The 14,162-nt window shown below is 39.3% G+C and overlaps 1 protein-coding gene across 1 annotated transcript in view; it reads right to left on the bottom strand.

Annotated features, from left to right (window-relative positions):
* Nucleotides 1-13,793, bottom strand: part of LOC139709597 (A disintegrin and metalloproteinase with thrombospondin motifs 6-like) — a gene marked incomplete at its 5' end in the record, with an annotated part of 30,653 nt that extends 16,860 nt beyond the window's left edge. The window contains 3 exons of the mRNA XM_071621557.1: nt 5,314-5,448; nt 7,144-7,249; nt 13,703-13,793. Coding sequence (XP_071477658.1) covers nt 5,314-5,448; nt 7,144-7,249; nt 13,703-13,793 — 332 coding nt within the window. The remainder of the gene's footprint in view (nt 1-5,313; nt 5,449-7,143; nt 7,250-13,702) is intronic.
* Nucleotides 13,794-14,162: the final 369 nt, after the last annotated feature.

The raw sequence follows: 14,162 nt of genomic DNA, 5'->3' as shown, positions 1-14,162 counted from the left end.
CAGCAAGAAGCTAACTTGTAGAAACTCCTCTCAGAGCTTTGTTTTTAGGGCAAGAAGGTGACTTGTCGGAAACTCTCTGAGGCACCTTGTTTCTGATGATAAGGCAAGAGGGCGACTCTTGCACACTCATCTGTAAGCACTCTATTTTGGACAAGGCAGGGAAAGATCAACACGTTGAAATTCCTCTTTTCGCCTCATTCAGGAATGACAAGGTGGCATGGTTTAAACTTGCCGAGGTACCTTGCTTGGGGCGAATAACCATGCTTAAAACAAGTCGCCTTGTTGCCCCACATTTAAGCTTGTGTACCTTCTCTGTACTGTGTGCGGCACAAGCAGTAGGTTCTGACCTTCAGTCCCTAGTACCCAAAAAGTTTATAGAATGGTTTTACAAGGAAATGTGTGTAGAAAGTGGGAGGGGAGACAGCAAACAGAGGTTCAACTACTCTGGAAAATGTAAATCATTACAGTTACGACTCTTCAAGAGAATACCTGCTATGGCATTCCTTAGAGGATACGACACTGTAAATGCACAGGTGTTGTTGTAAAATTAACTGGATCACAGGCATGCCTTCCTCGACAAACACTGTTTCCTCTTTTAAGGCCATGTTTGTCCTCCATGGGGCCATCGTGGAGGTACCCAGGGGGACCTGCAACTGACCTTCTCAGTTGACCACAAGTTCAACCTTGATTTTTACCGATAAGAAGCTGCAGCAATGACCTGTGTCTATACCAGCAGAGTATCTGCTTGCAATATTTTGGCCTTGTGCAGAGTGTACTTAAACTGTACACCTGTCCCAAAATATGGTTGGATATTGTTTAAAAGATTTCAAAGAATGATAAAACTTCTGTCTCAACCTATCTTCCTAAATGCCTCTATATCCAACTGTCATCCTATCTACAGTATATCTATCTATCTATCTATCTATCTATCTATCTATCTATCTATCTATCCATCTATCTATCTATCTATCTATCTATCTGTCTATCTATCTATCTATATATCTATCTATCTATCTATCTATCTATCTATCTATCTATTTATCTATTTATCTACCTATCTATATGTGTGTGTATTTTAAATGTATGTTTTCACAGGCATACGCCTATGTGAAAGAATACTAACGCTGATTTACATTGCAGCTTCAGGTATAGGTATATCTATACAGCTATATTATGATATGTACAGCAGACCCACAAAATATATTCATGAGATTCTATACCACAGCATCCAAGAGAGTGATAAGATGTGCATCCCTTTAAAGTTGGACTAGAATTCTTATACCCTGTATAAATGCCCCCATTCCCCCCCCCCCCATAAAAAAAATAAATACAGGGGGGGGGGGTGGGGGTATAGTTGATTTGCTTCCGTTTTTATCCAAAAAGCACTGACAAACACATCACATTAAAAGAAACAAAAGAGCTTACAGCAGCCACATACACTCATATCATTATCACAAGTAACATCCCTCCGTGCAAAAATCTTGTGCTTACCATGCACAATCCAATTAAAAACATGATGCAAGCTACAAAGATTTGCTGAACAAAAGAACTTTTTTTTATGCCCTCTTAGTTTTTGTAGGGTGTCAACAATGTTCACAAAAAACCCAACATATGCCAGCAAGCCCTTTGTCTATGCCAGAGTCAATCAAACTTGCACTTTATGCATGGTAGGCTGTGAACCCTGAAAGTTCACAAAAACTTAATTACCACGATCACTAATCAACACCCAACTGTGTACTTTTGGCCAAAGTTTCATAAAGAGAAATGAGTGCCCACTCACTGTAAACGGTACCACAGTGTACTAACAAACAATCTCTATTCTCCGGAAATGAAATAAATGTAATAAAATATGTATGTAACTTTCCCCCCCCCCCCCCCATGGTTCCATGACATTTGCTCCTGTGACAACTGCTCCCATTACTTATCTGCATGCCAAGCCAAACATCAAAATTCTACCCACAAACATAACCCTAACCCTAATCGTAATCCTCACATCAAACTAAACCTAAAACCCTATCACAACCCTATAACACTATTAAACTAACTAGTCCTTGGAGAAAATAGGACTTGAGCAACTGTCACAAGAGCAAATGTTGTGTCACCCCCAGCATATTCGACAAGAAAATAATGACCAATTCACAAAGTATACCTACTTGGACCTACGTCTTATTGTAACTGACAAGTCTACTAGTGATTTAAATAGCACATTCAATAAAGGATAAGTATTTGCCCAGAGGAGCTTGAAATGAATTTTGCAATGAAGCTGCTCAACTTGAAAAAAAAAAATTGTGATATCAACAATTCTGGTTTGTGTGCACTAACTGTTGCATCATCATGCCAGCCTTTGACAAGTTTCCTGGTTGTCAGTGACAACGACCAAATCAGGGGAATTGGGTGACAAAGCACTATGTGGAAATCTAGCCACGTGATTGGACGGACACTAACTAGCTCATCTAAAGTCCATTGAGCAGATATTTACAAGTACATGAACACCTGTTCAGGATGCAATCCACTTTAAGCAGAGGGGAAACTTGCATCCTCAAATATTTCCTGTCCCTTTTGTTTCACCTGACCAATGTCACCCCAAACTATTTACACGAGTAAGAATGTGTGAGAAAAAATGAACAACCAAAAATTGTTACAGTTACCTTTGTTTGTTTTTTGTAGCAAGCATGTATACATACAAGTTGTTGAGTTTTTGTTTTTGTGAAAGGTTTGTATTTGTACCTTTCTGCTTGTAAAACAAAAAACTACGGGAGTGTCGCACGTGTGCTCTGGTAGATAAAAAACTGTGACCCAATTCCTTCATTCCCTCCACCGCCCATCTCAAGAGCGCCTACTCCGCATCCTCCTAAAAATAAGGTCCAAACTTGACATGTTTTGACAGGGAGGGTCAAAGTTCCACAGTGAGACAATTCAGAGGATGAAAATTGGGTCTCCAGGAATAATTTTCATTATTCTACTCTCTCCCTCTCCCTCTCTTTCTCTCACACACCCACTTTCTCCCCCATGAAAACTGACCGCAGCTTCAACTTGACCCCAATACCCCTTCCACTCCCATCCTTCCGCTACATCCTTCCCCTACATCCACGGAGCCAGCTAAAGACATTTCAGGGACTCGGTTCTGTTTCAAATTTTCTCTTTCCCACTTTTACTCTTCTTGAGCCTTTCTATTTTCATCTTTCAAGTCTATGCTTTTTTTCTTCCCTTGCCATTGATTGTCCGTCACTTAATTGACAGTTTTATAAATATTTTCCCTTGTGTCATCCTCGGAGAATCTTTTTAATCATCCTTCATTTTTTTTGTTTTTCCCTGGGCATGCTCCTCATGAAAGTTTCTTGATGACTTTGAGAACAGTCTCCTCAATGCTCCAAGCGACTCTTTGGAGAATGTCCCTTACAGAACATCCCAATAAAAGTCCACTCTCCTCTGTCAACACAAATCATACACATAGAGAGGAAAGCTTTACGCCTCTGTTTCTTCTCCTGAATCTAGTCACTTTTTGCAATGCAAATGGATACATTTTTTTTTTTCATGTGATGAAGATGCAGACCGGTCAATAAATGACATCCCAAAACATCTCTAATCTGGTTTGGGCTTGTGGAAAATATGTGCCGTCACACTTTTAAATCACAGAAATCCTATTCATAACTACAGGAGAAATGACAGAGAAGGCAAAGAGATCGAAAAGCCCAAACATTCTTCTCATTTTCACCAAATTGCTAATGATCATTATCTACACTTGTATGTCCTACATTCACAATCTGAGATGTATATGCACCATGTCTACTGGAATCCAAGTGTGCTATATACAGAGCTCAAATGGCGCGGTCAAGGAACAAGGTCTTTCTCCACAAGGAGCTGACCACCACCTTCCTACCAAAATATGGGTCAGACAACAGACTGCTTTTCTTTATTTACAAAAGCTGGGGGTCAAAGCTCCACCCCCTCCCCCTCCCCTTCTCCTTATCCCATCCCCCCCCCCCCCCCCCATCCCCAGTTGGGCGTGCTTCATTCATTCACACCCTGACATGTGCAACGGTGGCTCGTGGCCAGGCAATAGGGGTCGCGACCTTGGTCGTAACCTCGCACCCTTGACTCCAGATCTATCATTCCCTCTGAACAACAAGGCATGCTTCAGATATCTTTTCTCCCAATATGCCAGGGAATCTTGTATCTCCAGTAAAGGGTGATGGAATCAAAAGGAAATGCACAGAAGCCTGAATGATTTATGAGTCCACTGCATTCCTTGTACATGTCTATTTGTGTGGGTGTGTCTGTCTCTCTCTCTCAGTGTAATAATGCTCATGCAGTGCCTGCTACAACAATAACAACTAGGCCTAAAGACATCCATCCCTAAGACAAGAATTTGGTGACAAATTATGCTCTAAGAGACAGAACACTAGAGATGTAGAGCATACAGCAGTATTTTGATTTTTCTAAAAATGGGAACATTCTTCAAAAAGTTGGTTAAAAATAAACTAAACAAAATGATATACATCAGAGATGAAAAAAAAAGCTTCCTCATTTGTTGGTATAGAGTTTATACACGGATGCCAAGCTTACACGTGCAAACAGTACTGCAGTACTCTGAGGGCTGACAAGGTATTTTTGTGTGAAAAAGAGTATTTTTACATTTCCTGAAATTGACATTTTGGGTAGAGCAGTATTTTCAATGGAGCCAGCAGTATATTTGGCAAAAAAAATTTTTTTTGACATACTCAAGTCTTCTGTGATGCTAAATACAGTAAAACAGCCAAGAAGCGTAGCAGTTCTAGTTGGATGTGCGTGCAAAACAGTGTCTCACAAGCCAAGTTTAGGGAAAGACGCACACAAACACACAGAAAAAAAAACAATTCTGCTTTATTTTTTCATGTGTGTCTTACACCACCTGTCAAGATAAACTTGTTAACACTCCCAAGATCATTATCTACACATACCTGATTCATGCTCTCGAGCAAAATTCCAGGCATTGAGAGGGAAATTTAAAGAATTTGTAACTTAACGAGATTATGTCTTCGGTCTAAAGAAAAAATGCTTGCTTAACATTTTTTTTTCCCCCGCAATGTTCTCAACCAAATAGCTTCAGGCATACATGTGAAACATGACCGATGAAGTGTGTTGTTTCTCGTGTTTTAATAGTTTCCAAAATGCTCTTTGAAAAAACATTTAACTCTACTTCCCCATGACAACAATACACCTTAAGTAAACAAACAAACAAATCATATCAAAGACGAGTGGGTAAGGAATGACGATGCTGATAAATACCTGCGGTTGAATTCCTCTGCAACCCCAACCCCATTTAATACTCACTCGATGTAGGCCGTGATGTAGTGGGCGCTGCACTCGGACCACGAGTACGGGTCGCTGTTCTCCGTGATCTGATCGGCCATGATTCCACCCCGCGTCCCGCATGCGTTGCCGTCCCCGTCGTGCTTCATGCCGAAACTGCTCCACGAGAGAACATCACATAGAGGAAGGAACAGGAAAGCAAAAAGATCAGTGTGTGTCAATCAAGTGGAAACAGAGTTGGTTAAAGTGCAGTGCTACAGAACCTTCATGTTGGCTATATTTGACAACGTGAAATCAAACAAGAGGAATGATGAGAATGTTCACTGCAATGTAACTTAACCAGTTGAGGACAAGTCCCGAGTATACTCGGGCAAGCATCTATGGGAAATGCGTGTTGTAGCAAAATCAAAGTGTCCTCAACGGGTTAAGATCACACAGTTACAGTATGGCTTTTTAAAACTTTTCACTTGTTTCATCAACTCAAGTCATAAATGTGTATGCAAATCATACATCTTTGATATTATGACCTTACAACTCTCCTACTGTCTTGCTTGTAAGAATATCATAAAAGTCTAGTTTGTTCATTTTTGGGCAAACATAACCCATCTCCCTTCAATCTCTACATTGCTATTACAGTTGGTACCAAGGGTATAACTCTACAATGATTTCATGTGGTGGTTGATTTCTTTTTGTCTTGTTTTTGGATGTCACTTCAAAAAAAAAAAGTTGATCTATTTCAGATAATATTTGTGTCTAGCTCAATGGTTGACTTGCGATGTGATGATATCAAATGAATAAATAAACAAATGAAAAAGGAATACATAGTCATCATGCCCTATTTAACTGATTTATAAGTCCCTCCCCCCCCCCCCCCCCCCAGTCTGTTGGTGCCATTTTGACTGTGAATCACTTTTCTGGAAGTGTGATTCACACTTTTGCTTATTGTAAACGTTTACATCTTTCGTAGTCAGTGGGACAACAGGTATTACAGGTGCCAAGGATTCGGGGATCTGTTTCGCAGTAGGCGACCGCACCTCCTCACAAGGAAACCACCGCAACAGGTGGTGGTGCGATCGTTCCCCTGCGCGCCTAACGCCCATCGGGCTGCAAATCTTTCCCACGTGCCGTCAGAACAAGAGCTCTTACACGTCTGAAGGAAGGATACAACAGGCTATACTCACGGCAAAGAGGGGACATATGGAAAGAGCAGTATTGCAGTATAAACTGTGAAATACAATGCTTGTAGAAATTGAAACATGCTCTTCTATGGATGAAGAGGTAATTTGACCAAAAGAGCTACCCCATGGTGCTCTGTGGGAAATCTATAAATTTGTGGGAAATATATGTAAATCGTCCTTCTAATTCATATTTCCGCTATCTATTCAGTTGATGCTTAGCATTGCTTTTACTTTTTCCTGCTGTTTACGATCTCCTCTTTAGCTTCCTAACACTGACAGAGCGCGTGTGTGTGTGTGTGTGTGTGTGTGTGTGTGTGTGTGTGTGTGTGTGTGTATGTGTGTGTGTGAAAAAGAGAGAGAGACAGATAGAGAAATAAAAACTGTTAAACTTTTTATATGACATATAAGGCGCGGTCAAACTGGCAAAAGATCAAGAAGTTTAAGATGGCGAAAGAGTGCACCGTCAAATGGCTAGTGATTGTGACGTAACAATGCACATCTGTACAGGACAATGGCCTCGCGCTTCAGAGACACCATCCGCAAACAGATCGAGAAGCTTCGCGGGAAGTTTGCGGTCAAACTGGCAAAACTTCAAGATCTTAAAGATCGCAATCTCAAACTTCTCTATCTTTTGCCAGTCTGACCACGCCTATAGTCATCAAGAGGTACCCACTTGTGGCCAATCTCGTGGGCGATGGTGAAAGCTGTGGCCAGTCCGGTGTCCTCGTTGATGTTACAGCTTTGGTCTGGACGACACATCACACCAACAGGAGCAAGACCTGGGGATGGGGAGATGATACATGTATGAAGAGTTTTATTGCAAAACAAGCTAACTCCATTCTTGTTAAGTTGAGACATTTGTGGTTACAGCTGCTAAAAACCAAGAAAATGATAAAAGAAATATGGGACTTTTTATTCATCATGACTTCTAAAATATTCCTTATGTTACAAATGAGGTATCACCAGAAAGGTTTTAATATTGCTCTATCTGACGACGGACATACATTGTACTTTAAAATGTTTAAAAATGGTGCTTAGCCCATTTTGCAATGAAACTATTCATATGTACATAGAGTTTGGATATTACAAACTGGAAGACTTGATGAAGAGTGAGTGTTCACAAGGATGTTACTCACTCAATGCAGGAAAAATGCAAGTCATCAATTTCTGTACACATACAGTGTATACCAGTATCTTTACAAAAGCTTTCATATTCATTCATGTTTCCTTCAAAAAGTTATAAATGAATGACAAACATACTACTGCTTAACACTCTTCAACTCTAAAGTAAACAGCACTGAGCTACACAATTTACTTGATCACGGGAATTAAACCGAATCTTGCCAACCTGGTCTTATTTTTGTCCCACATATTCATTCATCTATTTTTTTTTCTTTTTGAACACATGATACTCACAAACATGAAAGGAGGCTTTTGGCAAGCAGGCAGATAAAACATTAAATAAATCCACAAATAAAGCTTTACTGTTCTTTTCCTCTCAAAGGTAAAAATAAATCACTCATTAGGTAGTTGCATGTACATAAAACCATGCAGCACGCAATCCAGCAACAAACAAAAAAACACTGTTCCTGAGTGAGCTAATCAGAGGCTTGATGAAACACTAATTCCTATAGGAAATCGGACAGGAAAAGCTTCGTTACTGCCAGAGGGGGAAAAAAAAATATCTGATCCCCAAATTGGCCTGTATGAATTACATCATATATTATGCACATCCTAAAGCCTGTTGGTACAGTGTGGTATTGGCTTTGTGTATTAAGAATAGCATGAGGAGTTTATTGGTTAATAATTTTAAAATCCAGTGTATTCCTACGAATATTCCTGCACGAGGGAGAGCTGAAAATCTGGCAAATATGTCTTTGCCATAGAGATTCATGACTTGGTATCACAAATTACATAAAGCCACCTATATAAAGAATGAACGGTGGACTCCGGTTATAACGAAGTGCTTGGGACCAGCAGTTTTCTTTCGTTATATCGAAATTTTGTTATAACCGAACAAATAAACAATGAAGAACATAGAGCTGATATAAATGCTGGAGCCTAAATTTTTACTTCATTGTAACCGGAATTTTGTTATAACCATGTTCGTTATAATGGGAATGTACTGTATCAGTATTGTTGGACATCATTCAGTATCAAGCAATGATTTGATTTGATTTGAATGTGGGGGATGAGTGTTGCCATTTTAAATTAAGTAATATCGCATTGATACAGCATGTGATGAATATGTTAATAATGATACAGAAAAGGAATTTAATATCATAATATCTGCATCATGTTATATTAGTTTCAGTCTGTGTACTTAATGGTAAAAATACATTTAACCCGTTGAGGACGAGTCCCGAGTATACTCAGGCAAGCGTCTATGGGAAATGCGTGTTGTAGCAAAATCAAACCGTCCTCAACGGGTTAATAAAATGATCCAACTCATGTACAATGCCAGTAGAAGGCACATTTCCACGTAGGAAATCTACAATGCAATTTACAAATCCTGTCAATCCAACAAGTACATATACGGTATTCCAAAACAATTCATTTATGATATCCTCTCAAGAATTATACACATTGTTTAATCATTTTAAAGATGGCATAATCTATTCATCAACCACTGCATAACAAGTAATTTTTCCACAATTTTACAGCATCGAGCACTGACATGCAATCTATCTCCAATAAGATCTAGATCTACTGTGGTAAATGTCATAAGGCTCCACAAATGACATTTTTCTTTTCGAATGCACGATTCATCCCTGAAAACAATGTGATGTAATACGTCCTACTCGCAACAAGGCGATACTTCTAAAAGCCACCCATATATCTCTCTCTATTGTGGGATGCTGAACAAGGCTTCCGTTGGCAGCCGATACCTTGAATGAACCAAGAATAGAGTCCAGAAAAGAATAGCCGCGTGACATGAAGCCCTTTGCTAAATGTTGTCTGCCATCTTTGCGTGCATGCATGCACTTCGTGACATGGAGCGAATTTCGAGAGACCACGGAAAATAAAAGGGGGGAAAATATCGGAAAGATAACTAGTCCTTAACCACTTTGGCTTCTTGGCTGTCAAGATTTCTTCCTGCGTAACACCGGCATCCTGCCAAGATTTACTGGGCTGTTTCTGCCTATACTCCCCCCCCCCCCCCCGCACTTTTTTTTTTTTGAAAGATATGAAAGCGGTGCGTGATGGAAAGATGTCTTAACTCCACTCCCACCTCTCGTTTGAGCACTTTCCGCCGGCATGACTCTAAATGATATGCACTTATCTCGCAGATTGATGGTCGTAAATTGTGCGTCTCTCAATAAATACGAGAATTATACTCTGACAACCTGCTCGCAAACTTGAAGACATTCATCTGCAACATTTCATTTGGAGGCTCTTAGCCATGAGTAGTCCTGTCTGAAAGTTTAAAAAAAATAATCTCTCACAACTAAACTCTAGAATTAACAGAGAATAAAAAGTTGTTTTTTTTTTTACAGTAAACAATTACTGCAGTTCCAGTCATCATGTCTATTTCCACATACATCCCTTTGATCTGCAACAGTGTATTCCTTACCATGTTCATCACAGTAATCATTGTAGAACATGATGTTCTATGGATTATTTTCAATACTATATTGTGTAGGTCTACATCTCTTCTCTCATCCCCTGCCCCCCCCCCCCCAAAAAAAAATCCGCTAAGTTATCTTTCCAGTGGAATAATGGTAACTGAATAAGAGAAAAAGACAAACAGCCTATAACAAGAAACATAAGGCAGGTTTCATCTGTAGTTCATGTCAGCAAACTCAATGTAGTTTTTACTGGATATATCACATGCATTTTACATCGACTTGGCTCAACCCGTCAACTTGATAATCACATACAGATGTAGAGACACTTGCAAGTTTTTATATGTTATGGCATTGGCAAGTTGTTATGTACATCTCCAGTGTTAGAGGAAGTGGTTTCCGAAATGGGTCAACGAAAGACCCGCAGCACCTGAAATTCACACCTCGAAATTTCTTCCAGCACCTCTCGTTCGAGATTTGGATTATCCTTGAATGCCACATTACGTAGCTACCCGACGATTTGAGCTCCAGTGTCATGGAGGAAGGTTTGTTCTGGTACCCAAAATACGTCCAGACAGTACTGGGCTAATGTGTTTGTTCCTTTCCCAGCACACTGCACTAATTAATATCCCATGTTTCAACAAAACTCCTGTCATAACAACCTGCCCCATGGCTAAGAATAGACAGATCCCTCCCTAGATCCAGTCCAAATGATAGCCGCGATTGAATTAATGCAGTGATTTTACAGCAATTTAATTTGAAAAAAAAAAAAAATGGTGGGAAAGTATCTAAGACTTTGCGGTCTTTTGCATTTACATTCGTGCAAACATATAAAGCACTAGACACAAAACCATATCATCAAGTTCATAAACAAAAATATTGATTATCTAAACAGTCAAAACCACATGCTATTTAGAATTGTAACCCGACAGTGCAAACTTGTACTGTTCGATATCGACCGATTTTTACACCACTGCATTTGAATAACAAAAGCAAGACAACAACAACAACAACAGCAACAACCACAACCACAAAACCCGAACTTGGCACGCCATCTGGAGAGCAAAGTATGAGAGCGGGACACTCGAAAGAGTTAAGCAGCTCCACTTGGAGTGATGTATTTTGCAGGATTTCCGCTACAGACAAGTACTTATCCAGCATGCATTGAAGCAGGCATTGCGCATTTCCAAGATTTTGCTTTTGATTCTTTTTTGACACCACTGTGTCACTGTGTCCAGAAATCCTGGACAAATTTTTCTTAAACAAGATAAATCATTGACTGTTTACAAATTTCAGCACTGGATAAAGACTTAATTTGGCAAAATTTTGTAGGCATGGAGCTCATTTCTGCATTGAGGATACAAGCTATGATCTGTTCCACTCTGTAAAATGTCAGCCAGTATTTTTGTGCTGCATGCAAAATGTCTTTGACTTGTTCTTCTTGAAGGACTTTACAGAGTAAATTCTTTCCAGAGTGATTTTTGATATTGAGCATTTGTTTTGTTTTTATTTTTTTAATCCAAAACTTTGCTCAGTTGTTTACTTTTTCAAACTAGCTGTTTGGGAAAGTTGAAGTGGAGAACATGGTAACAACTAATAAATAAATAAATAAATAATAACTCATTTCAATGGACATGTTCCAGTTTTAAATCTTATTTCACAGAATGTCATCTATCCCAATTTCACTTTGAATCTTTTATTTCCTGTCTGGGATTGCCAGATCATTTTTTGTTGTCATTAACAATAAAAGATGAAAAGAAGTTTGACAATATATTCAACTACATTCCCAAATGGCAAAATTGATTAGTTAGAGCATATACATCACCTAACTTGTTATTTGAAGCTCTGACTTGTGGATTTAAGCATTTGTTTTCTCCACTATGAAACTACAGTGGCCATAGCAGACTTGACCTTTGGACATGTCACGAACAACAGTCAACCACGTGCACGGTTGCATCCTTCAACAATTAGTGATACATGAAAATCATGTGAATGCACCTTTGGAGGTGCTATAATTTCATTTCACGCTACTGTACACGCCATATATTTCGCGAGTCTAAAATTTCGCGAATCGGGAATTCCCGACGATTTCGCGAGTGGTTAAATTCGCGAGCATGAAGTCCGGTACTGAATGGAGAAAATGTAAACGTGTATGTAACACTTACATCGGGATCAGAGCCAATATTTTTGCGTGTCTTTAATTTTGCGAATAGCACCCAACTCGCGAAATTCGCGAAAATAAAAACCTCGCGAAATATTCGGCGTATACAGTATCTCAGAGGAGGAGTTGAGGACGGCAACTTGTGCTGAGACTGCTCTCTGCCGAACTGAAATCTCCTGCATAGGACTAGGTGGTTGGATATAGTCAGATATAGTGGGGGCTAAATGCCCACAAAAGTTAAAGGGATGGTACAGTACTGGTGGGGATGAAAATTGGGCTTTAACTTTTTTTGCGAGATACCAAGAAAACACTTATGAAATACATAGTACAGAGCATACCATTTTAAGAGGAATTCGAAGTTTATTTGATGAAAATCGGGTTTGGAATAGATGAAACATCCAAAAACAAAGTAAAACAAAACGATCGTAATAAAATGTGGGTCCCACACTTTATCAGGATCACTCTGTTTTGGATGTCTCAGCCATTTCAATACCAATTTTCATCAAATAAACATTGAATTTCTCTTGGAATTGCATGCCCTTTCATATTTCATAAGCGGTTTCTCGCTATCTCACCAAAAAATTATAAAAACCTGAAGTTAAGTCTCAACCAAAACTATACGATCCCTTTAAAGCAAAGTATGAAGCAGGGATGGGGGTGGGGAAGGATGCACGATTTCAGTTCATTCCCCACTAGGGAAGAATCACCCTTGATTATCGGCATTCATTAACGCCATTTCATAAATCCACTCTTTTAAAATTCTGTGAGATGTTATTTGTTATGCGCGAGACCGGTCTGTAACCATGGTAATGATAAGTGGGAGGGAAGCTGTCCCGTGGCTGTTGTCTCTTTTCCTGCAGACGCTGATGATCACTTGAGGGAATCTCGGAGGAACATCGATATGCTAAATGCAGAACACTCCAGCGACATTCAGGAAGTTATCGGGGCATGATGTGATCAATCTGTGATATTTCCACAATCAAGAAGCGGCCCCCAGACTTCGATGAACCATCATTCATCATCCATGGTACAGATTCACCATCATCGCATTCTCAAATACATCAAGTTCCCATACAATTCCTTCCAGCTTTTTCCAGCTTATCAACCAACGAGTTATTAACAAATGACGTTTATCCACTGCTAATTCACCTGTCGAGAGGGCGATCAAGTTTGCTCACTTTCATTTGGGGTGGGGTGAGGGATACCAAATGTTTAATGTTTCTATGGATTCTGCTGATCAAATTCATCATTTTTCATAATTAATTTCCTGTTCACTATTTGGAATATTATTGATTTTGTTCAAACAAATCATAATTAAAATTTACCTAACTAAACAAAAAAAGGTTTAACTCTTTAGGAAATGTGCGACATCCTACCAATTTTGATATATTTGATGTTCAATAACTCTGTCACACTAAGAAACTCTCCAGAAAGGAGTGTTCTTCTCATCCTTAAAGAGTGTTCCACGGGGGAAGACAAAAAAGAAGACTTGATGTATGACTCACCTATTGTCCCGCAAGGCTGGTTGTATCGAATGCACAGATCTTGCCTGCCAAGAAAAGAAGGGAGAAAAGACGAAAATAAAACATGGAGGAAATTAGTGATAGAATATTATGAAATGAAGAACATTTTAAATATTGTATTACTAAAATGATAATTCGAGATAAAACCCAAATATTATGCGTACATGTGCTGTATTGCACTAAAGATGCTTTCACGTCCGTCGAGGATTTTTTCTTTCTCTCATCATATTTTATGATTACTTTTGTCAACTGAAACAAATAAAAACAAGAAGAGGAAGGAATTCTGAGATCTTGACATCAGCTGGGCAATTCTAGGCCACCATGTTTGACAGCAAGAAGTGTCATCAAAGACCTGAAATACAAAAAACCACCACCAACAACAACACACAAAACATACTATCATAGAATCATAATTTGTAACTCTCCAAAATTCATCAACGGA

Source organism: Diadema antillarum, unplaced genomic scaffold (assembly GCF_040938485.1).
Source record: "Diadema antillarum isolate AM-2024a unplaced genomic scaffold, OU_Dant_1.0 seq00001454_RagTag, whole genome shotgun sequence".
Lineage (NCBI taxonomy): Eukaryota > Metazoa > Echinodermata > Echinoidea > Diadematoida > Diadematidae > Diadema > Diadema antillarum.
Note: the sequence above shows the minus strand (reverse complement) of the source record. Positions and strands in the feature narration are given on the sequence as shown.